Raw genomic sequence first — 24,472 nt, forward strand, 5'->3', positions numbered from 1 at the left:
CGACTTTTATACCATGTGTATGTCTTTTGGAGATAGTGGCTGTACAATTTATGTTTTAACAAAAATAATCTTGTACTCTGAATTAGAGAATATTCAAAGTAGCAGTTGAATTCAGGAATATCTCAAGGGTTCTGCACCTGAGATGGAATAATGCCAGACACAGGCATGGACTGGGAAGCAAGTGGCTGGAAAGCAGCTCAGTGCAAAGGAACGTAGAGGTGCTGGCTGACAGCAGCTCAGCCTGAACCAGCAGTGTTCCCAGGCAGATTGGAGGGCAAACTGCATTTTGGGGTTCAGTAAAGCTCAACCAGGTGGTCAAAAGAGGTGATTTTCCCACTGTGTTTAGTGCTGGTACATCCTCACCTTAAATATTGTTTGTAGTTCTTGGTTCCATAGTACAGTCAGGACGTTAATGTCCATGAAAGCATCCAGAAGAAGGCACCAAAGCTGGTAACAGGGCTGGAAGGTGTATTCTGTGAGAGGAGAGGCTGAGAACATTGTGCTGTCCAGGCTGTAGAGGAGGAGACCAAGAGGTAACCTCACTGCTCTGTGCAGTTTTCAGAGGAGGGGAAGCAGAGTGAGGTGCCAGGCTCCTGGGTACCAGTGTCAGCATGGGAATGGCACAAGGCTGCACCAGGGGGGAGTCGGACTGGGCATTAAGAAATGTTTCTGTGCTGTGAGGGTGGTGAAACATGGGAACAGTCTTCCTATAGGGGTGGTTGATTCACCATGTCTGTAAGTGTTCCAGAGGTGTTTGGACAATGACCTTAATGATGTGCTTTAACTTTTGATTAACCTTCAAGGTCAGACAGCTGAATTAGATGGCTTTGTAGCTACTTTGTAACTGAGCTATTCTAAAATGAAAATTCAAAGGATGCTTGTGTGTGTCAAGATAGCTCCATTGGAGCAAACTTTTTCTCAAAGGAAACTGGTACAGCAATAAACTGTTTAAGTGTTACAATAAGTCTGTATTTCAACAAATTTGAATTTGTCTCAATTTTGATGACAGCTTGTGCATATACGCTTCTTAACGTGATTAGCCTTTATTTGGAATTGGCTTGTATCCTAGATATAACTGGGAGAGAGTTAAAATTATTCCTACTATTTGATATAGTTCATTGTTTTGGATTTGGGAGGGGGGTAATGCTGATAACACAGATATTGTAGCTTTTGTTGAGCATTTCTTGCACTAAGTCAGATTTTCCTGCCTCTCATGCTGCCCTACCAGTGAGGAGCTGGGAGGGATCAGAATGAGCCAGTTGAGCCAAACTGCTCAAAGGGCTATATCCCAGGCCAAAAGGCATCATGCTGAAGAGTAAAACTGAGTTGGCTGGGGGAGCTGCTGATGCTTGGGGACTGACTGGGCTTCAGTCAGAGGATTTTGAACAATCACATTGTACACTGCTTGCTTTTTATGTACCTTTATCTATTATAATTATTTTCCCTTCACTTTCTGAACTACTAAACTGTCTTTATGTCAGCCTGTGAGTTTTACCTTACCTGTGAGTTTACTTAATCTTGTTCCCCCATACTACTGGGGTCGAGTGAGTGAATGACTGCCTGCTGGGTTAAACCACAACAGCTTGTAAACTGCTTGTTTTAAAAGCTCAGCTGAACAAAATTTCTGCGGAACTTCTTTTTCTTGTAAGTCTTGTGACACTTTTTCTTCTCCAATTGTACTTTGTATGTGTATCCCATCTCATATATGCTATACCTGTAAAATATCTCTTGAAAACTCGCATATAGTCACTAGTTAACTTAAGCTCATTTCAGATGCTTGCATGGATAAATACAATTATGGGAACAATTTGAATCTGTGTAGATTTTGTTCTGCCTTTATATTCCTCTTATATTCCTCTGTTTCTCCTAAAATCACAAATGATGCTCTAAACTTGCTGCTGGTAAAAGAATTGCAGTGAACTTAAGATAAATGCAGTTCCGCAGCAGTTCACATTGGAAAAGATTCCTTATGGCAGAGGAAGAAATAATTGTATTTTCAAAAGAGTGGTTTCTGAGTGAGCTGCTTTTACAATGTTAAACGCTGGTGCAGGATGCTGTGAAGTGTTGTATACTCTGCTCTTTTCAAAAAGTTCCTCTAAAACATTACACGTCTCTAGGTATAAGAGCTCAGTGTATGTAATCATTATTAAAAGATCAAATGTATGCTGTTAATTTTTCAGTATCATGGGCGTCCTGAGCAACAAATGTGGCTTCCAGCTTCAGTATCAGATGATTTTCTGTGTGTGGCTGCTGGCATTTAGCCCTCAAATGTGTGAATATCTACGTCGGTATAATATTGTTCCAGTGCTGTCAGATATTCTTCAGGAATCAGTCAAAGAGAAAGTAACTAGAATCATCCTTGCAGCATTTCGGGTGAGTGTCGGACTGCAATTGCACATTAAATGTAATGAGAATATTGAAAGTAAAACACAAATTGAAATATTATTTTAACCAGGCATCTCTTTGGCTAGCTGACCAACTTGGATTTTATCTGCTAGTCCAGAAATCTTTTCATGGTCATTCTGTTAATATGGATGAGGGTATCTGTTTAAGAGTGCTTCGTTATTGTGTCTATACTACCTGAAGTTCTTAGGTCTTAATTAAGGTAATTTAGAGTAACTAAGCATTGAGGCTTAATGTATTCTCACAATGAAAACAAGTTTGTGTTTATAGCTGCTAACTGTGATGTACACATGGTTTTATGTTCATGTTTCTCAATTGTATTGTTTGTGATACTGGACTACTTATAAAAACTTTTAATCCTTGTGCCCTAAATTGGAGATGTAGATCTTGGACACTGTTAATTTCTCTGGATGCTAGTTGAGTTACAGTAGTAGGTGTTGAAAGCAAATTTGGATGGGGAGAGATCAGTTGTTGCTTACTGACTTGCTTCGCAACAGTAACTCATGATCATGGAATGGGCTGGGCTGAAAAGGACCATAATGATCATCTAGTTTCAGCCCCCCTGCTATGTGCAGGGTCACCAACCACCAGACCAGGCTGCCCAGAGCCACATCCAGCCTGACCTTGAATATTTCCATGGCTGGGGCATCCACAACCTCATTGGGCAACCTGTTCCAGTGCATCACCATCCTCTGTGTGGAAAAACTTCCTCCTAATATCTAACCTAAACTTTCCCTGTCTCAGTTTAAAACCATTCCCTCTTGTCTTATCACTATCCACCCTCGTAAACAGTCATTTTCTTCCTGTTTATATGCTCCCTTCAAGTACTGGAAGGCCACAATGAAGTCTCCCCAGAGTCTTCTCTTCTTCAAGCTAAACAAGCCCAGTTCCCTCAACCTTTCCTTATAGGAATGCTCCAGCCCACTGACCACCTTAGTGGCCCTCCTTGGGACTGGTTCCAAGAGCTCCACGTCCTTGATGTGCTGGGGACCCCAGGCCTGGACGCAGTACTGCAGATGGGGCCTCACAAGAGCCAAGTAGAGGGGGACAATAATCTCCCTCTCCCTGCTGGCCACTATTCTTTTAATGTAGCCCAGAACACAGTTGGCCTTCCGAGCTGCAAGTGCAAACTGCTGGCTCATGTCCAGCTTCTTGTCCACCAGGAATCCCCAAGTTCTTTGCAGGGCTGCTCTCAGGAGGTTCTTCTCTTAGTCTGTATAAATGCCTGGGATTGCCCCAACCCAAGTACATCACCCTGCACTTGGCCTTGTCGAACCTCATTAGATTTTTTTCATGGGTCCACTTCTCCAGCCTGTCCGGGTCTCTCTGGGTAGCTTTCCTTCTCTCCAGTGTATTGACTGCACTGCTTAGCTTGGTGTTGTCTGCGAACTTGCTGAGGGCGTACTCTATTCTATTGTCTGCATCACTGATAAAGATGCTGAAGAGCACTGGTCCCAAGACCTTTGGGGGACACTACCTGTGACCAGCCTCCACCAAGACAGAAGCAGTGATCACAACCCTTTGGTTATGATCAGTCAACTAGTTGTTAATCCATCAAACAGTCTGTCTTTCAGATCTGTACCTCTCCAATTTAAAGAGAAGGTTGTGGTAAGGGACCATGTCAAACATAGATAACATCTGTTGCCCTTCCCCTGTCCACTGGTGCTATTGCTCCATCATAGAAGGCCACCAGATTAGTCAGGCAAGATCTGCCATTGGTGAAGCCATGCTGTCTGTCTCTGATCACCTCTTCATCTCGTATGTGCTTTAACATGGTAACCGGGAGGATCTGCTCCATGATCTTCCCTGGCACAGAGGTGATGCTCACTGGCCTGTAGTTCCCTGGGTCATCCTTTCTCCCTCACTGCTTAGTTACTCCAAATTAACTTAAATTTCACTTACGAAAAGCTTGTAAACCTCTCTTTGGTATGACTTATGTTATAGTATTTTGAGTAGCTTTCTATGTATGTCTGTCTCATAAATAACTAGGAGGTTTTTTTGGGACACTTTTTCCTACCTGTTCCTTGAGCTTCTTAGGATTTGTGGTCTTTTGAGATCTGTTATTTGTTCTTTTGTCAGCACTTACAACTTGAAGTCAGTAGTTCAGCATTTTTTTCTGTAAATTATCTTCACTTACTGAAATAGGAATGTGGGTTTTTTTTTTCCTACACTAATGGCTGCGTAGAATTCACTTTAAAAGCTGTGATTTGACTTATTTTAAATAGGAATTTTTTAACATCCATTTGCAGTGTTCTATCTTATTTAGTAATACCATAAGTGTAGAGGTTCTGTGACATGAACAGGAGTGCAGTCCAGTTTCTTCTGCGTGATTGCATGACTTATTTCAGGTTGATATTGAGACTTATTTATATGAATGCGTGTCCTTGTCATAAGGACTTATTTTTTTTCTATGGACTTCATGTTGCACCAGAAACTGTAGGTGGCTAACTCAGAACAATATAATCTGAAGCTGGTTGGTTAGAAATGTAATGAATAAATAACATTGGAACTTGACTATTACATTCTGTGGTTGTAATTCCTGCAATAAGTTTATCTTTATATAAAAGATAGCTAGTTGGAATGTTCCCAAATTCGAAAGAAGCTATTTAATCTAGATACTAGCTCTTGAGTTAGATGGCTACAATTTTTTGATGGCTTTCTTGCTTTATACTGTTGCTATATGGAAAGTTAAAATGACAATCCCAGATGGAAGCAGCTGTTTACAGCAGAGACTCCAGAATTTGGGGTGTTTCATTGTGTCCTTTTCCTTTGACTGGTCTTCTAGTTGATCCTATTTGACATAGCAAATGATCAAAGCAAGAAAATTAATGCTTCTCTACGTTTAAGGTAGCATACAATCTAGAAGGAGAGGGGTCAAAGTGACCCAAGATTGAATGCAGTCTTGTTTGTGCTGTTCAGCATGCATGTTTGCATTACTTTTACCTTGCAAGCAAGAGCCCTGATTTTATTTATCATTTACATTCCTCTTGATTTGCGATAGTAACAAATATGAATACTCCCATATAGCATGGTTGGTCCTAGACAGCCTGCACTGCTAAATACAGATGTAGAGCAGCCATTATTTGGTAGTTGTACTTCTTTGGAGACAGTATTTCAGAAAGTGCTCAATCCTGCCAATAAGAATTTCTTAGTGATATTAGTCTTCCAAAATAGTCTTTTCTTAAAATCAAGAAATAAAAACATTTTATTTCTCTAGAACTTGCTGGAGAAATCTACTGAGAGAGAAACTCGCCAAGAATATGCTCTTGCCATGATTCAGTGTAAAGTTTTAAAGCAGCTGGAGAACTTGGATCAACAGAAATATGATGATGAAGACATAAGTGAAGATATCAAGTTTCTACTGGACAAGCTTGGTGAGAGTGTGCAGGACCTTAGGTATGTTTTTAAGTATGAAGATTTTTCAAACGCACAATCCAACAAATGTTGGTTAAAAACCTTTATTTTCTTTTTTTAAAGCTGTATAGTAATATATGGTAATTACAGCTTTTAAATGATGGCTGATAAGGTATGTACAGGTATTCTGGTTATATAAGTTTCCTATTCAAATAAGTATTTATTGGTTGAACACAATCTTCATTTCTGGATATGTAATCTTCATAACTGGTAAACCTTGCAGAAACAGCTCCATGAGGAGTTTATAGGAGTTCCCAGTTTATGCTAAAGACTGCTTACTTAGCATAGTTTTGCTATCCACATCAACTCAAGATTTTGATAATGCTGGTGTAGTTCCTGTTCCTTTGTATAAATTGAATTGTACTGTAGTTCATGTCAAAGGTTTTATTGTATGAAAGGCAAAGACGGGGATCCTTGATTGGAGAAATTAAATGTAGAATTGCAAAATACGAGAATTCCCAAAGAGCATAGGGTTGTGTGAGATTTTTTTTCTCCTCCCCAGGAATTCTGCTTTGAGATGGGTGGATGGGTATGTTTGAAGACTATTTTTTCTCACATTTCATGGTTTTTTTTTTTTTTTTTTTTTTGTGGCCATGCTGAACTCTGAATCAAGGAGTAGTTCTAACGCTCTGCACAAAGCAGTCTTCTAGATGAGTCAAATGTGTTATAACAAATTGTGCTCCAACTTTCAGGAGGCGGGCTTTGGCGCATAATTCAGACTCCATGGAAGCATAGCCAATATTTCATTCAGGTCTTTTGTGCTGCAGCTCCTTCGATGAGTACAGTTCTGAGCTCAAGTCAGGAAGGTTGGAGTGGAGTCCTGTACATAAGTCTGAGAAGTTCTGGCGGGAGAATGCTGTAAGATTAAATGAGAAGAATTATGAACTACTCAAGTAAGTTTTCAGTTCTTTAATCATGTAATTCTTTAATTCAGTAGTTAAGTGAACTTTTATCCACTTTATTTCAACATGTGTCTAAAACGAGTGCAAGTCAGAGCTGTCATTGGAATGGATGGTCATTTTTGGTCCTTTTTTTTTTAATATATATACTGTATGGTACTTTTAAAAACTTATCTTCAAATGCTGAATTGTGTATTTGTTTTTACTTATCAAAATGTTTTGATAATAGTTAAGCTAGAAATATTTTCTCTGAAGTTTAAACACGTACAGCTGAATCATGTAATGCTTTCATTTGGAAAGCAGCTATATACCTTAATTTTTTTGTGTGTTGTCACTGGTTTGAGTGAACACTTCACCTGAATAAACTAGGTGTTCAAAGCTGTGATACTATTTCAAGGAAAATTAAACTTATTGTATGATGTACTAGATTAGTGGGCATAGTGCTAATGGGCTGACGGTTAGACTAGATGATCTTATTGCTCTTTTCCAACCTTATTAATTCTATGATTACATTCCAGTTCATTTTGTCTTGAGTCAGTCTTATAGAAAAATGTTAGATAAAGTTGAATCTTAAGCTTATCTTTCCTGTTGGAGTCAAGTAATTGCTGACTTCTGGAAGTGTGCGCTCAAAAGAAATCTGGGTTTTAAATTGATATGGGAGTTGTTGGTTATCTAATTGTGTTGTCATTAACTGATAATATGTGGTGGTCTTCCTATTTAGTATTTACTAGTAAGTGCAGGACCTAACAGAAAGCAGGAGATAATTGAAGTGTATGTTACATTGGAAGGCATGATGAGCAGGCTGGGTCTGAGCTTTAGATGCACTTCAGTCTGTCCTGAAATCAGTCTGATAAGCTCCTCTCCAAGAGCACGTTTCTAGATGCTAAATATTACACACACAAAAAAATTAGATGCTGCCAGCTGCAATGTGAAGATGATGATGTTGAGACTAATTTCCTGTAGCGACGGCAGTATTTTGCTGTGTTTATCTCTCCAGGTTTTGGGACAGCTTGGCAAATGTGTTGTGCTTGTACTGCCAGAAGGACAATGATCTACAGTAGTTCCTTAAAACCAAACCAAAAAATAACCTCAACAAACACCACCACCCCCACAAAATGCATGGCAAAGAGATTCTTGTACCTAAGAATTTGAGTGTTTGACAAATTTGACAAATAACCCTTTCTTCACTTCAAGCCTTATCGTTTTATTTTCCTGTATCTGTCACTCTGTTTGTCTTCTAGCTCTAATATACTTTATTGTTGAACATGCTGTTCTTTCTGTCTTCCATCAAGATTGACTACTTATGCAAGTGATGGACTTTTTTGCTTAACAACTTTGTGTAGATCCTTTATCATCTTTGATTAGTGTAGTACTCTGATTAGTGTAATGCTTCAAGCTTCTGCTCATTCATCTTGTACTTTAAACAATTTGGACAAAGTTCTTCATCTGTCACTTTCCAGTCTTTAGGAAGTGTCTGTAGCATTTAAAGAAAAGAGGTAAAATTACTCCAATTGAAATTTTTTATTTCAACTTGTTCTAATTATGGAAAGTTATTAACACATTTGTCATCTCATTAAGCAGAGATGAGTCTAATTTTCCAATGTTCTGTATGTTTAACATTTTAAAACTTATTATCATTGCCTAGCCTTCATATCTGTCTTTTTTTTCCCCTCCTCATTACAGAGCAGGGAACAGTGTCTTATTGCTGGCTATCTACCACTAAAAGTAATTGAGCTACCTCTTAGCAAATGAAAACAATAGAATAAATTGAGAAATTGTTTAATTCTTCTGGCCCTTTGTTTCTGTTCATATTAACAAAATAACTGATATATGAAAAGGGAATTGATTACAAAGTATTATTTTTATCTTCACAGAACTACTTTTTAGACCATAACAGTTCAATAAGTAATGAATGTTCTTGAGATAAATTTGTTGATCTTGAACTGTGAGTTCACAACTGTATACACTGCATAACTCTTATTGCCGGCTGCTTTCCTCTCAATGCTGGGATGCTTTTTAATTTTTAAATGCCATTGCATGACAGTATTCTGTGGAAATTTCTGTGCTGAGCTGAAGAAGGCAGGGTCATCTTTCTTTTAAATGCAGCTGCATATTTGGAAAAAAGAATTGGTGTTTGTGTGGCTTTTAGAATGTCTATTGTTTGTATGGTTGCAAACTTAGAACTAAGCTGATAACTTAACAAAAATAAAGACCAAGGGAAGCTATACAAACACACAAAATAGCAACAACCGAAACCTAGGACTTCTTTGTTTCTTATCCTTTCCTAGAATCCTGACAAAACTTCTGGAGGTTTCTGATGACCCACAAGTGCTTGCTGTAGCTGCTCATGATGTGGGAGAATATGTGCGGCACTATCCCCGCGGGAAACGGTAAGCAAAACGCTGGTATGCATTGGTGTGTTTGGCAGTGTGTTTCTTGACACTGGGCCACAGTGCACACTTGACTGCATTTCTTTTTCTCTTACATTAAAATATGCTACTTTGGGATCACAGGTGTTGATTAAGGGTAATTTACTGAGAAGGTGTTGCAGATTGGAAAATCCAAACTAGATATCTGCCTCAGTATATTCTAGTGTCCCTTACTAATTGAAAGGAACCTACGTTTAAAGCACTCTTAATACTTTTTTCAGTCTAAAGCAGAAGACGTGCATAGGAAATAAAAAAAAAAAAATAGCTAGTAATAATTCAATCACTGTATCATTTTTTGCCATTTATAACTATTTAACTTAAAGTGGTGATAAGCTATTTCAATGATTAAGTATTTTTGTTTAAAACTTTTGTCACAGTTCATATTGTAATTTCAGTAGTGTTAGTACAGATTCAGTTATCACTCATGTTTTCCTTTTGCTACTCAAATACAAATTGTAATTGAAAATGGTATTTTAAACATATCAAAATACAGACATTTATTTTTACTTTGTGTTGTGTTAGAAACTACAAGCAAATAAGTTACTAGCTGAATAACTGTATCTATAAGGAAAAGACTACTGAAGCAAAAAAGGGCCTTTCGATTTTGTAGGAATCATGCTTGTCAGTCAGTCACACAAAGGGACATGTGACAATTTCTGCAGCAAGGAAACAGTTTTTCTGGCTTCTGTACAGAGTTTGACTGGAAGTTGGGTGTGTCTAGAAATGTCATGAATGTCTTTTGTGTACTGCTGGACATGATTCTACTAATGTCAAGATAGCGGATCATAACTTTGTTTGCTTGAAAGACTTGTGCACTCTAGAAAGACTCCCAGGCCTCATAAATCTTGTAAGCAATTTGAACTGAAGGTGTTTTTAGATTATTGGAGCAAATTGACTGTCTCTGACAGGTCTATTACGAAAGATCAGAGGTGTTCAGTATACTGCTTGTACTTAGCAGTGCTATATATTTTCCAAATAGCTCCTGTATTTTCCAAAGAGATTTATGACAAGTAGTATTTCAAGTGGAGGCGATGCATCTTCTCATCTGGAAACTCATGCTGCTGCCTTCAAGGAAGCAAAGCTGAAGGATTAATAGACAATACTTCTGCTTCAAGCTGCCCTTTGAATGAGTTGTATTAGATGGTTACTGTAATCCTTAAACAGCTTGCCCATATCCACTCAAATGTGGTATTACGATTGGTCTAATATGGCTGTGCAGTTGCTGCACTGAAATTATGAAGTCAAATGAATGGACAAACAGAATCTGTGTCTAAGGCAATTACCTCTTCTTTAGGTGTGTTCTGCAGTGGACTGGGGAGACATTAATGTGTGCAACGGGGGAAGTCCTGAAATCGAGGAAACTCGAGAACATGGAGACAACTGTCAGGAGCCCCCAGTCCTTACAACAGTTTATGAGGAGGTGTAGGTGGGGACAGGGCAGTGGCACAACATTCCCCCCCCCCCCCCACACACACGAAGTGTGAGTGACTAGGATGGGCAAACAGGGTATGGCACATCACTAATCACAGAATTGTAGGGGTTGGAAGGGACCTCCAGAGATCATAGAGTCTAACCCCCCTGCCAAAGCAGGTTCCCTACACCAGGTCGCGCAGGTAGGCATCCAGGCAGGTCTTGAACATCTCCAGAGAAGGAGACTCCACCACCTCCCTGGGCAGCCTGTTCCAGTGCTCCATCACCCTCACTGTAAAGAAGTTCCTGCGCACATTTGTGCGGAACTTCCTATGCTGCAGTTTCTGGCCGTTTCCCCTTGTCCTGTCTCCACTCACCACTGAAAAAAGTCCGGCCTCGCCATTCTGCCCCCCACACCTTAGATATTTATAGACCTGGATCAGGTCCTCTCTCAGTCTTCTTTTCTCAAGGCTGAACAGACCCAGTTCACTCAGCCTTTCTTCATAGGAGAGATGCTCCAGGCCCTTCACCATCTTTGTGGCCCTCCGCTGGACTCTTTCCAAGAGATCCCTGTCTTTTTCGTACTGGGGAGCCCAGAACTGGACGCAGTGCTCCAGATGAGGTCTTGCCAGGGCAGAGTAGAGGGGGAGGATCACCTCCCTCGACCTGCTGGCCACGCTCTTTTTAATGCACCCCAGTAAGCCATTGGCCTTTTTGGCCACAAGGGCACACTGCTGGCTCATGGCCAACCTGTCTTCTACCGGGACACCCAGGTCCCTCTCTGCAGAGCTCCCCTCCAGCAGCTCATCCCCCAACCTGTACGGGTGAATAGGGTGGTATTTTAGGGTGGTATTCTCCTGGTTGGTGACTAGGACCTGAGCAGGAGGAGGAATGGACCAGCTGAATGAATGGTTGTATGAATGGTGTTGCAATCAGGGTTTGGTACTATGATCTGGATGCATCTTTGATAGACAAGGTGAAGGCAATTCACCTGTGCTGCCAGGAGGGGTAGAGCCTGGCTCCACCTTTTACCTCCATGCTGGTAGACCCATTTAAGAGCTGACTACTAGTGGGAAAGGATCTCTTCTGGAGATCCCCCTCCCCTGGAGTTTCATAGTGAGCCCAGTATATGGGTAAGCATTCTATCTATTCTGTTTTAGTATAATAACTGCATAGCCAAACTCTCTGGTATATTTCATAACTATAACGTCTGTACATTCATTGATTATACACATGTTGACATTGGATGAAACACAACTGACCAGAAGGGACAAGAATGTTCTGGGCAGCAAGCTGTCTGAACTGATTAGCTGAGCTTTAGCTGGATTTGATGAGGTATGGAGATGTATTTCTGAGTGACAGAGTAAAGCGAGGGAATGCTGACACTTAAGAGAACAGCAGGAGAAATCTTTGTATTGATTCCAGGGGAATCTGGGAGGGCTCCTCCAAGAAGGTAACATAACTGATAGCCCAGCTTAAGTGCCTCTACACCAATGCATGTACTATGGGAAATGAGTAGGAGGAGTTGGAAACTGTGGTACAAGAAAACTATGACTAATTGCTGTCATGGACACATAGTTAGGGATTCATAGGGATGAATCACACAACTGGAATAACACAATTGAGGGCTACAATAAATTATTTACTCAGACAATGGAATAGGTTGCCTGGAGAAGTTGTGCCTCATCCCTCATAGTGTTCAAGGCCAAGTTGGATGGAGTACTGGACAGCCTGATCTGGCCATGGTAACCATGCCCACAGGGGCTGGAACTGGATGACCTTTAATGTCCTTTCCAACCCAAGCCCTTCTGTGATTGCTGTTATTTTCTCTGTCTCTAGCTGGGAAAAAATACTGGTGGGACTGCACCTCTGCTAAGTTGCTATACCTGGTCCTCCTTAGCTGTTAAACCTTTTTAGAAGTGTGTTGTTGTTTAAAGGGAATGATTGCTGTTGAGTAACAAGTGTCTTCAATTCTAACCTGCATTATTTCTTTTTATGATTTCTAATACATCATTTGTTGGGGTTTGTTTTTTTTTTTTTTTTGAGCACAGCCCTGTTTAAATTAAGTTTTCTGTTTTGAAGGACAAGCTAAAATTCCTCAATATATTTCTTTTAAGGAAATTCATTGTAATCTGGTTTATTCTTAAGTATGACATAAGAAATTATAGGACTAATGGATTAAAAAAACTTAATGGCTATAGTTTTTCATCTTCAGCTCTTTACTACTCTCGTGCTTGGCTGGTGTTCCACACTTCTTTTTTTCACTTGTATGACTTGCTCTGAGAAGGGATGCACTTCTTTGGTTTAGAAAAATTCAGATGTCTTCCGCATCTTTTGTTCCTCATCTCTTAAGTGGATCATCCTTCAGCTTTTGAAGGTTTCAGGAGTTAAGATAAACTCATGAAATGTCAAGTTCTAATTCTGCATATAGCACAGACTCAGAGTTCAAGTTCTCTCTAGCCTTCCACTTCATGTGATAATGTGAAATAAAAAATACTGTCTTTTCAAGGCAATATTGAGTTCTTTAGCAAGTTGGGTAAATTACTCTTTTTGTGAAAAGGGTCATTGCTTGATGGTTAAAAACTAGGGAAGTATGTAGTGGATAGCAAGCTTTCTTCTAATGTTGTGAATTCTTTAATAAATTCTAAAAAGCAACTTGTTCAGGAGGTAGTATGAGAAATTTGTATTAGTAACATGTCAAATAAGAAGTATGTGTGTATGGGAACTGTTGTGTCATGGCCTGAACCACTGATTGAGCACCTGAGGAAAGGACTCGGTCCGCTCTGGGAGCACAGATGAAGGCAATTTAACTGTGTGACCAGAAGGAGTGGAGCCTGGTTGCAGCTCTCCTAGACTCCATTTAAGGTCTGACTGCCACTGGGGAAAGATCTCTTTCTGGAGATCCCTCTTTGGTGGCACTTTCCCCTGTGCTCACCTGTATCAGAAGATTCCATGTTCAATCTTCTTCCCTTCCTTTATAGCACTCTTCTATTGTGCTGTCCTGTTGTCATCACACCCTTGTTGTAACACCTTTCTCATTGTATCGATCTGTCTGATTGCTACGTTGTGCTAGGAAATAAGTACTTCAATAAAATATCTATGATAGCTGATTAAATTTGGATGCCTTGAATTATCAAATAGTTGGATGGGCTAGTTACCCAGAAGCTGAAGTAACATGGGGAAAAAACTTACTTTTCTCTCTTTCAGAGTGATTGAACAACTTGGTGGTAAACAGCTAGTGATGAACCATATGCATCATGAAGATCAACAAGTTCGTTATAATGCACTGCTGGCTGTGCAGAAGCTGATGGTTCACAACTGGTATGTAAAGCTTCTTTTAACAGTAAGAAATGTTGGGCTAGAAAGGGGTACCAATTTCTTAGTGTGCTTGTATAGAGTCAGAATCAAATTTTCATGTGGTAAAGCTGCATTCATTAAATAGTAGAGTAATATGTTCTTCATTGAGAGCGTGGTTGGACACTGGAACAGGCTTTCCAGGCAGGTCACAGCCCCAGGTTGCCTGATTTTAGGAAGTGTTGGGATGATGCTCTTTGACAAAGGACAACCCAAAAATCTACATCTAATGTGGAGCTAAGGAAAGGACTTAATCTTTATGGGTCCATTCCAGCTCAGGGTATTCTGTGGTTCTATGATGCTAATGCTAATGTCTAAGATTGCAGCTACATTCGCTATGCTATTATGGTAGTTGAATTGAATAGCTTGACCTTACGGAATTGAAGTAATTCAGTAGCATACTTCCTTGAACTGTTTAGTACTTGTTATGAGCTGCAATTCAGATTTGCAAAAGTGTGAAGTCATGAAAGTGGTAACAAGAAGTATAAATGTCCTAACAAACTTATTAGTCCTAGCTGAATGAAATGGTAGCTTGAGGTAGTTATGAGTACTATAATATCAAATACTATAGTAGCAGTTATTTTGCGATCTGCATTTCTGACTAGCCTGTTGCACTGTTCATTACTCTGTTTTCCACCACACTACACTAGTATTTTCCTGTTTCCATTTTGAGGAGTATTCTTTAAATTTTTCTTGAGTCTTCTGGAGCAGCAAAAGCTTGTGGGTTGCTTATTTAGGTGAAGTCGAAAATTGCTCACTCCTTTCTCTTTCATCACTTGCCTAGAATGGTGTTTGAAATGAGGCCTTTCCTTTCATTGGTTTTTGACTAGTTCTCTAATAAAGCTTCAAAAATCTTGAACTCTGCCATAGAAATGGCTGGTAGGTCATACTGCCTTTGCAATAGGGAGAGAATGGGACTTTTATAGATAAAGTTCTGAAGGGCTGGCATTGTGAAAAACTTTAGTGTTCACATAGCTTCAGTATAACCTGTCACATAGATTAGGTATGTTAACTGTACCTATTTTTTTTATGTTTAAAATTAAAATGTTGGTTCTTTGAAGTACCTGCAATTTCTGCCGTGTTTTTTTTGTTTGTTTGCTTTTGCTGCTTATACAGATTGGTTCTCAGAAGGCTGATTAGTGATGGTTCAAAGAGTGTGAAAGTGGTACGGGAAGAAGGTTTACCAAGCATATTCTGGCAGATTCTTTAAGTGATCTATTCTCTGTAGAAAACAGGCTATGAAGGGTGACAAAAGCCTCCTGATTCCCTTTCCCACAATACATATTTTCTTATTAAATAATGGTAACTTTACCCCTTTCTTTCTAAAGTACTTGGTTTTCTAATTTGCGTACTTATTATTACATTCACATGGTCTTTCTTCCTCTTTCATACCATGGTAGCCTTATCTAACAGTGAAACATAAATTTAAATTATACAGACTGAATGTTCTCTACCTGTAAGGAAGACTTTGATAAATAATATTCATTTTCTGTATGTGTGAGTTAGAGACTAAATGTATGGTGAGGCACAACCTAATTAAGGGACAGGATTTTGTATTGCTTTCCACCTTGCTTCTCAGTTTGGTGATATCAAAACAACACAAAGGAAAAAAAACCATTAAATGTTCTTGGTGTTATAAATTCTCTTACATATATAGAGTTATAATAGAGGCCTAGATACTGAATTTTTCTTAAATAAGGGGAAAGGTCTTATTTGCTTGTGTTCTAATGTCTTGAAAGTCTGTTAATAAAAATAGTAATCTTCCTTTCTCCAGCACGTTCCTCACTGGCAGTAGTTTTCCTGGGTGCTTAGCCTGGCTTTTCTCATTTCCAGCTTAGGTCTACTAATTTTAAATATATCAAATCTGCTCTTCTGGGTTTGTCTTGGTTCTTTCTATAGTGTGAACATATCAGCCCCTGCTTTTCTTTCACAGCTTCTGAACTTTTAGACTTGAGAATGGAGAGAGAAATTGCAGTTAAATCTAGTTTCAGACCTACAGAGGTGTCAAAAAGTTAGTGCATTTTTCAGACTTGTATTGTCACCTCTGTAGGGATTTTTCCATTAATACTTATTGAAAGGAGAGTCTTCGGGACCCATTGTCCTTGTCAGTACTGGTAATTGCAGAAGTGTTCACTTGTAATAGATAAGTGATGTATCATTTCTTTAGCACAAGCTACATGTAAGAAGCTAAATCTGTCTTTGTATAGATCTGGCTTTTGATAAGTATGAGCTCTTCAGTTTCATAGCTTGTGGAGAGAAGAGAAACCAGTCCCTTTAGGTGCTGCATAGTGCAGTTGAAAGCCTACTTGTTTAGCATTGTTTTGCCATAATATGAATTACTGGGCAAAGTCAACATTTCCCCTACCTCGATTTTCAGAGATGGAGAAATAAGTGTTTTTCCCTTGCTTCCATGTACTTCGGAATTCCATCTTTTTCAACTGAGGCAAGTGTTTTTCCTTGACTTTAATTAGTGTGGTGAAACCCTCCATTACTGTCTGTTGTACGTGCATAACAGAGGCAATGAGGCTCTTCCTACATCCTGGAGCCTAGCAGAGGACAAGCAAATAAAGGCTTTCTCTGCCAGGCTGAGGCTCAGTGTGAGTAGTGTGCCTTTGGAGCATAAAGGTGAGGAGAACTGTAACTGGAGTGAGGGACTGCCATGGAGCAGCTGAAGTGACGATCGGTTTAAAACAGCCCTGTATCCTTAGACTGCTATTAAGTCAACTTGGATACAATTAATTTCTAAGTAATTTGAGTAGTTCATTACAGGCTGCTCAGCTGTCTTTTCTGTAGGGGATTTTAAGTCAGGGATAAATGGGGAGGAAATCAGACTGTCAGACATTCTGTTCAATGGCAAAACTAGCTTGGCAAAGGCAGCAACTGCTGACAGTTTTTTTTTTTTTTTTCTTTCAGGTGAGGTAATTTAAGTGAAATATTCCATTTATATTTGCACGTTAAATGATCACGCGTTTGATGAAGCAGAAAGAGAACATATCTTTTTTAGCATCACTTAATGTCTTTAAATGGTAACTTATCCTGTGCTTTAATTTCACTTGAACTAAGAGCATGTTAGTCCTGGCACTAATGACAATTAAAAATCTGTTATTGGCAGATGAGAAAGTTTGGCATGGAAATAATGGTGTAGGATTTCTTTTCTACTGTCTCTTTTTTCTGCTGTGCCTTTTGCATATATGTGAGAAGCATCCTTGGCTTTGACAGAATTCAGAGAGCAGTGCCCAACATGACTATTTTACTAATGTGAACTGATTTTGATAATCTAATGCTAGTTGGAGCTATGTCTTTGCACAATTGAAAAGTATCAAATATTAAGTTCTAAAATGACAGACCTGAAGTATATTGTTTTAAGGAACCTGTGCAGGTTTGTGCTGAATTGTTCTCTACCTCTGCAGAAGGAAAGGTGGAGGGGTGACAAATTATGGTAATGTGGTTGTGCTCCTTATGTCAAGGGAATAACTTTCTTTTGGAATTATTGTTGGCTGAGATGTGCGGAGTTATATTATTTGTGCTATTTTTTCTCCATTGAAGTGTATCATAAAATATGGTGGCTCACCCTCTATAGATAGGTTTTCAGTTTTCATTAGAGTACTAAAACCATGGAGGATCTGGCCACAAGTTCATTTTTCCTCTGAGTTGGGATAATGACTGAACTTGCAGCATCTTTGATTATTCACACACACAGAATCACACAGAATCACAAGGTTGGAAACGACCTGCAAGATCATCTAGTCCAACCACACTTGTTGTTCACACTGACTAAAGTACTAGACTGTGGTGTTGCATCTTTCTGCTTAAGTCTTAGTAGTGAGTTACTGTTAGTGAGGGATTGCAAATGTTACCTCTGGGCTCAGGTGTGATGCCTAATTTCTGCCGCATCCTTTCACCTGTGTGGGCTGAGAGCTAGAGACCTCCTTCAAATGAGTAGGCTTTTAGAATAAAAAGTGATTCAGTGAATAGGCATCAAAGTGCAGAGTATGAATGAGCTGGAGGATATTAACAATGGGAATTAGGATGCATGATTGATGCATATTTATTGGAAATAAAATTAATAAATTGTTGAACAAAGCAATGATTTCAGATAAGCTTCAAATGAGCTTTTTTCAGAGAGTGTTTACCAGACACAATTACTTGCTCTTCATCTTTTAAAATGACTAGTTATGCTGAGAGACATTTAAAGCAACAACAACAAAAAACCGAACAGCCTAGAATTTGTGATGTGATCTATCTGGAAGCTGTTGTTCTAGGGTTAATATTGAACAGTCAACATTTTTTATTCCTTTTTTTCGGTTGAACGTTATCCTAAGCCTGTGCATCTCCTGAGCTTCTGGACCTTACTGGCTCTTTTACCAAGCGCAGAGTGTAATGATAGTAAACTGGCACATGTAATGCTTAACACATCGGGCTTAAATCTAACATTTACCCGGTTTCTTGGTCTTCATTATCAATACTATTTCTTCTCAGTTATTTACTAACTAGAACTTGACTAATTCAAAAACTTGAGAAAATAGTCTAATTAAATTTTTTTTGAAGAGCACAGTTCCTAGATATGAGACAAATTGAGCAAAAATCCAGTTAATCATAGGCACATCTGATACGTAGCATTAGTGCTTCATCCTTTTATGTGGAAGTGAATGTGTCCTTGTACAGTCTCATTCAGTATCTCCAGGGGCTGTTGTTTGTGCTGTGCTTGTGCTCTCTGGGATTTCACACTATATAATTTTTACTTATTTATTTTTTTGGGGGGGGAGATCTGCATCATTTGTAAAACACACTTTATTTCTAGAGTTTCAAACACTTCTAAGCACTATCCTCAATAACAAGAGAAACCATGTCACCAAAGAAATTTCTGATAGTTTCACTTCTAATTAGTGTTAACTTAAAGATGTGATGTCCTCATAAGTTTTGATTGTAAAATGCAGTTAAGTGATTTACAGCAGTTTCAAAGTGTTATGTACGAGGTTGAAGCTCTTAAATACTGAAAGCATTTTGCTTATAGCTCATTGTGCCAAGTGAACCGCAATACAGAGCCACTTCTGAACCACATTGTATGATTTAGTCTAGTTCTTTTTAATTCATCGAATGTCTCTGAGTGAGTGTTAGCTCATAACAAATCACATAAATGAAAAAATGACTTCATCTTGTTTCCCTAATAGGAAGGAATATTGTTGAATTGAATTCCTCAGGAAATCTAAAAATTTTTGAGTAATAGAGACTCATTGATTTTCTGTTTCATTGTGGCCTGTATGTAAGTTGTGAAACTCTGGCAGCTTCTGAAAAAAACGGGAAAAACCTCTCTGAAAGGAGACTGCTGAGTCAAAGTGAGCTTCCTGCAAAGCTCTTGAAATAATTTAATACAATCTGAAAATGCATGTTAATCTTGAATTTCACATCATAAGGAAGGCTGTCATCCATACAGTGAATTGTTTTCCATAATCAGGTGATACGTTTAAGTTGCCCACTCATATTGTTACGTTACGTGTATTACATTAGTCTCCATTTGGGGCAGGAAAAAAAAATGACTTAAAATTTATAACTTGTCTGCTTAACAGTTTGGCTTTGTTCCATCTCTTGCCATTGTATCGAGTCTGTAAATGTTTAGTTTTTTAAGATAACCTTGTTTTTAATTCTAATTAATTGGAGGTAAGATGTAAAACAAATATTGGCGTACATGATAGAAAACCTCACCCTTCATTTTTGCTATATTTCATTTACTCCTCTTTCTGTGCCTGCTGAAACAAAGAGTCTCCAGGTCACTTTGTTCCTTAAGGAAAAGGTAGATCTAACCAGACTAGAAATAGAAGTATAACTCTATAAGAAGTACCCATTGAACTACAAAGCTTATTTCTTTAGCACACAAGCTCTAGAAATCAGATGTTATGTACCTTAAAAATTTTCCATCTGTCATGGGTTGTTATTGACAAGTCCTTTACTAAATCTGAAAACCAGCATAAAATTTTGAAGCAGGATCTCCTTACCTTGTACTTAATGAATTTGATGGTTGGATCAAAACCTTGTGCCTTTTCCTAAGAATGCAAAATTTTCTGGATACTATCCTGAAGAAGCACCAGTAGGTGTGTGGTTATTTTCCTTCCCTTTCTGGACAGCAGTTAAACAGTAAAGCATTACATACTATCAAAGCATGTTCGATGTTACTGGTATGCAAAATTTCATTTTCTTTCATCCCTTTAAATGATTTGAAGGGCTCATCAATGTTACATAATGGCTGGACAGGTGCTGTACATGTAATCAGAAAATCTTTTCTACTTCTGCCTAGCTTGAAGTATTCTCTACAATAATATGATGCCTACTCGAGATGAAAGGTGGCTTTGAAATGAGAAGAATTATTCATTGAATTTGTGTCAACTGGAATACTGTGTATATAAAGTATACTTCTGTATACCTTCAGTGTGTCACTCAATATATATTGGTTAAGAAAGATCAGCTTGGCCTGATTAGAAAGGAAAAACTATTGTAAAATTTGTGTAGTGAAAGACAATAAGTACGGAAGTCCCAAAACTTGTCTGTGTCAAATGTTAGCAGAATGTGTTTTGCCTTAGTCTATATAACTGAGCTGATCAGGCATGCGTGAACCTGTGGTAGCCATGTTTGTATGTCATACTGTTTCTACTTTTGCTTCTGAGTTGAACCATCTCGAAGACTGACTGTTATGCTTCTGTAAAGTTGGTCTTTTTCTGCAATTAGGAAACAAGAAATAACAAACTGTGTTTAAAATAAGAAGTGGTCCTATTTGTGAATTTACAGCTTATTTTAGAAAGCACTTCTATTCCTAGTTGCTTTCCACTGTAGTATGTACCTCTAGTCTGTGCCAGGTGTTTCTTTTAAGTATTTTGTGAAGCTATTTGTTACTTGGCTGGTGATCTATTCATCTTTCATCCTGCATGATCTTACAGTGTGTGGAATGCTTGCATTATTAAGGATAACTACAGTTCTGTGGTGTAAAGATTAATTCTGAAACCTCAGCCCGTATTTTAAAATTTGGATGAATAACAGTGTGAGATAAATCAGATCTTAGGTGCTTTGTAGGTAACAGCATGATGATGGATACCCATGCTCAACTTGGATGAAGACTGAAGCTTGCAATAGTGTTTGATTTCATGATGCGATCAAATATGAATGCTTAAAAAAACACCTTGAATATTCATGTATTTTAGTATTTATTTTAACAGGGAAAACAGGTGGTTGCTGAAGCTAGAGTAGCTTGAGTTTTAGTGGAGGGTGTGTGGAAGGTGATCAAAGGCCTGGCAGAGTAACAGGGCAGCCTTCTAGGGCTTCACAGGAAAGTGTCACAGCTGCCTAAATCTTTACTGAGTGTCTTATCAGTCTACATATTACCAGGTGTAGCCCATTCAAAAACTTTTCCTATGTTACCCAGTAAAACACATTTCATAAATGATAACCTGAAGAGTAACTGGTGTTTGTAACAGCATGTGGAAGGTAATACTTCTGAATACTTAAACCATGCTTCTCTGCCTTTTCAGCAGAGATATTATTGCTGAATACAGTGTGGTGTGGTTGGGTTTTAGTATGCATCAACTATAATTTTGAGACAGTATAAACCATGCAATTTGTGTTGTGAAGGACTGTTAGCTTTTTTTATGCTTCAGAATAATTTCATAGGAAATTCATGTTCTAAGTGGTCCATGTGTATTTTGAGAATAAGTAATTTGGCAGGTTTGTGCTGTGAGGTGGTCTGTGCATCATTGCTTTCAGGGCTTGAGTGTGAGCAAAGATGTACTAGAACTTGTATGTGCACACAGTTATGGGGAAGGGGGGGCAAGAAGAGAGAGCAGGTGGACATTTGATTTTTGAAGCCCTTCCATAGTTGCTGGTTGTAGTTTTTGTTGGCTGTCAAATTTCATTTACTTCAGTATTACAGTTTTGAGCACAGTGATCCCTTCCAACCTGAACCATTCTATCATGATTTCCTTCTTTGTCATCAGGAGTCTATTTCAAGGATGGAAAACTACATAGTACAATAAAAAGTCATATTAAAATACTGTGATTCTGCGGAAACACCTGATAAAACTTTGAAGAGAAAGTGCTAAATCATAATTCACGGCTCTAGCATACAAATTGTTATTCTTTTATTACTAGCTGAATTTGAAGTTAGGATTGTACCATTGGAATTTTGCTTTTCTGGCCATTTAGTCTTAAAACTGCCGAACTCTATTGTGCAGTAGAAATTACTATGCATAGGGAATAGCAGTTTGAGAAGACATTAGACTGAAAAGTAGTTTTTAGAATGTTCAGTAGGAACTGATCTTTTTTTTTTTTTTTTTCTTCTGGATTTAAATGTTTTGTGAACTTGATTTTTGAATAACAGTTCTCTGAACTGCTTCTATTGCTTATCCTAGGTTAAACAGTGAAAGATGGGAAGACTCAAATGGAATGTTCAGTGTTTTCCATAGGATTTATATATTGTTGCTGAGAGGAGTGGTCGGAGTTTGTTCAATTGTTGAGATTACAGATACAAAATAACTGATTTAATGGTTTCAAAACAAGGCAAAGAAAACATTGTAAATGAAGTGCCTGTCTGCAGCAGGCCTGGCTTGGATCTCTTCTTTCTTCCAGCTTGAATATGAAGCTCCACAGCGTCTCTTCAGCTGTGTGAAGATTTTGCTCACCTATGGGTTAAATTCTCAATATTTCTACCAGTATTACATGCGCTTATGCAGCATGAAGAGATCCTTTTAAAATACTTTGCAATGACCTTTAATATGCATATTTAGCAAGAAAAATCTGTGGGCTTAGTGGGTGCTTTGCAGCTGTTGCCAGGCCTAAGTGTGAACATGGAGTCTTTGCTTTTTCTTGAGAGTTTTTGTGATGTTCAACTCATGCCTTATTTTCAGAGGGTTAGATGATAGCTACCTAAAGCTTAGGTACCCATATATTAAATAGTTAACTGAAGCTACTCTTAGTAGACTTGTTTTGCAGCTCAAAATATAGTGTGAAATGTATTTGAATCTCTAAATGTAAATAACACTATATGTAAAAACTACTTCTCTTTGTAATTCCTACTACCATATTACTCCATTCTTTCCAGAATATTTCTCAAACTACTTTTCTTTATTATTTCAGGGAGTACCTTGGGAAGCAATTGCAGTCAGAACAACCTCAAACGGCCACTGCACGGAGCTAAACACTTCCATCAGTGCATAACAGATTGTGCTTCTATCTAAAATGTTTGTCTTCTAATATCAAGAAAATAGTGAAGTCCGTGTTCTTTGCCTTCTGCTAGTGTGTAAGCTTTCCAGCTTTCCTCCAGTGTTGTTGGCTTAGTAAAAACTTGTTCAGCTAGTTCTGATGAATATGTCTATCTTGTTCTGAATATATCTGAGTAAATATGGCTAATATATTGCATTTATTTTATGTATTTATTCTCATAATAAAGAATATTATTTTCATTCCATGTCAATTAACCTAGAAAAAATGTTCTGTTCTTTGAGTGGCTTATCAGTGTTTTGACTTTCTGGGAAAAGTGAACATAAGTCCCTGTATATTATATCCAGAGAAATTAAGAGTTTTGATTTGGTGTTCTGTAGAGAATGTGACAGCATGAAAACTGATGATTAACAGTACTAAAATAAATACTGAGTCTCAAAACAGTTTTAATATCGTAAATAAATGCAAATATGTGGGGGCAGTTTTGAGTGGGGTTTTTATCCTTTTCTGAGACAAAAGTGTACAAGATGGGCTGGGAGATGAGAAGAAGAAATCTAATGAAAATTGATGCAGTAAAAATTAGTGGAGCCGTATAAACAATCAATGTTTAAATTATAGATTGAAGATCAAGTGATTTTTGCTCTTTAATAAAAATGTTCAGTAACAGTTGAACTTGGAATTTCATGGGAGTGTTTTTGTTAGCATTTACAAATATTTGCAATAACTAGAATTTTGGTGTCATTCTAAAATCCATCATATTTCATTTGACATTATGTAAAATTATTTGCCTGCCAAGTTTTTTAATTTTCTAGCATGTAGTGCAAATGATACAAGCATCAGAGAATTAAAGATTATTGATTTGAAATGCAAAAATGGTGTTGCTTATGCAGGAACTTGGCTGCAGGCACTTGTGAGTATTAACTGCTTAGTATTTCATGATTCACTTTTAAAATGGTAAGATATAAGAGAATGTGACTTAAATCTGTGTGGTACAGGTTTCTGAAGAAGCATAGGATACTTAAATGGAAAACAAATTTCTCAGTCTGGATTTTCATTGTAGGTAACTAAAATTTGACCACCAACCAAGGGTGAGAGAGATAACAATTTGTAATGATTTCTTGGATTAAAAGTGAATTATATAGATTAATGATTTCCCATTATGATTAATGATTGCTTATGTATGTAAGAAACAGGCATTGGAAACTGAAGTTAGCATCATGAGGATAGATAAGGTCTGAACAGAATTAACTGATTTCAGTTTGAGGGTTATCTGGATGGATCTTATTTCAGTGCTGCATGTTCCCACAGTGATGAGGAATACTGGTTGTCCAGAAAGCTGCTGGAATAGTATGGGTCAGTGCT

At 38.2% G+C, this 24,472-nt stretch overlaps 1 protein-coding gene across 2 annotated transcripts in view; it reads left to right on the top strand.

Annotated features, from left to right (window-relative positions):
* ATP6V1H (ATPase H+ transporting V1 subunit H) overlaps positions 1-23,087 on the top strand; it is a gene marked incomplete at both ends in the record, with an annotated part of 36,770 nt that extends 13,683 nt beyond the window's left edge. For both annotated transcript variants that reach the window (XM_079533324.1, XM_079533325.1), the window contains 6 exons: positions 2,181-2,373; positions 5,621-5,799; positions 6,585-6,710; positions 9,005-9,106; positions 13,763-13,876; positions 23,027-23,087. In XM_079533324.1, the coding sequence (XP_079389450.1) occupies positions 2,181-2,373; positions 5,621-5,799; positions 6,585-6,710; positions 9,005-9,106; positions 13,763-13,876; positions 23,027-23,087 (775 nt within the window). The remainder of the gene's footprint in view (positions 1-2,180; positions 2,374-5,620; positions 5,800-6,584; positions 6,711-9,004; positions 9,107-13,762; positions 13,877-23,026) is intronic.
* Positions 23,088-24,472: the final 1,385 nt, after the last annotated feature.

Source organism: Tetrao urogallus (genome assembly GCF_951394365.1).
Source record: "Tetrao urogallus genome assembly, chromosome: 3".
NCBI lineage: Eukaryota > Metazoa > Chordata > Aves > Galliformes > Phasianidae > Tetrao > Tetrao urogallus.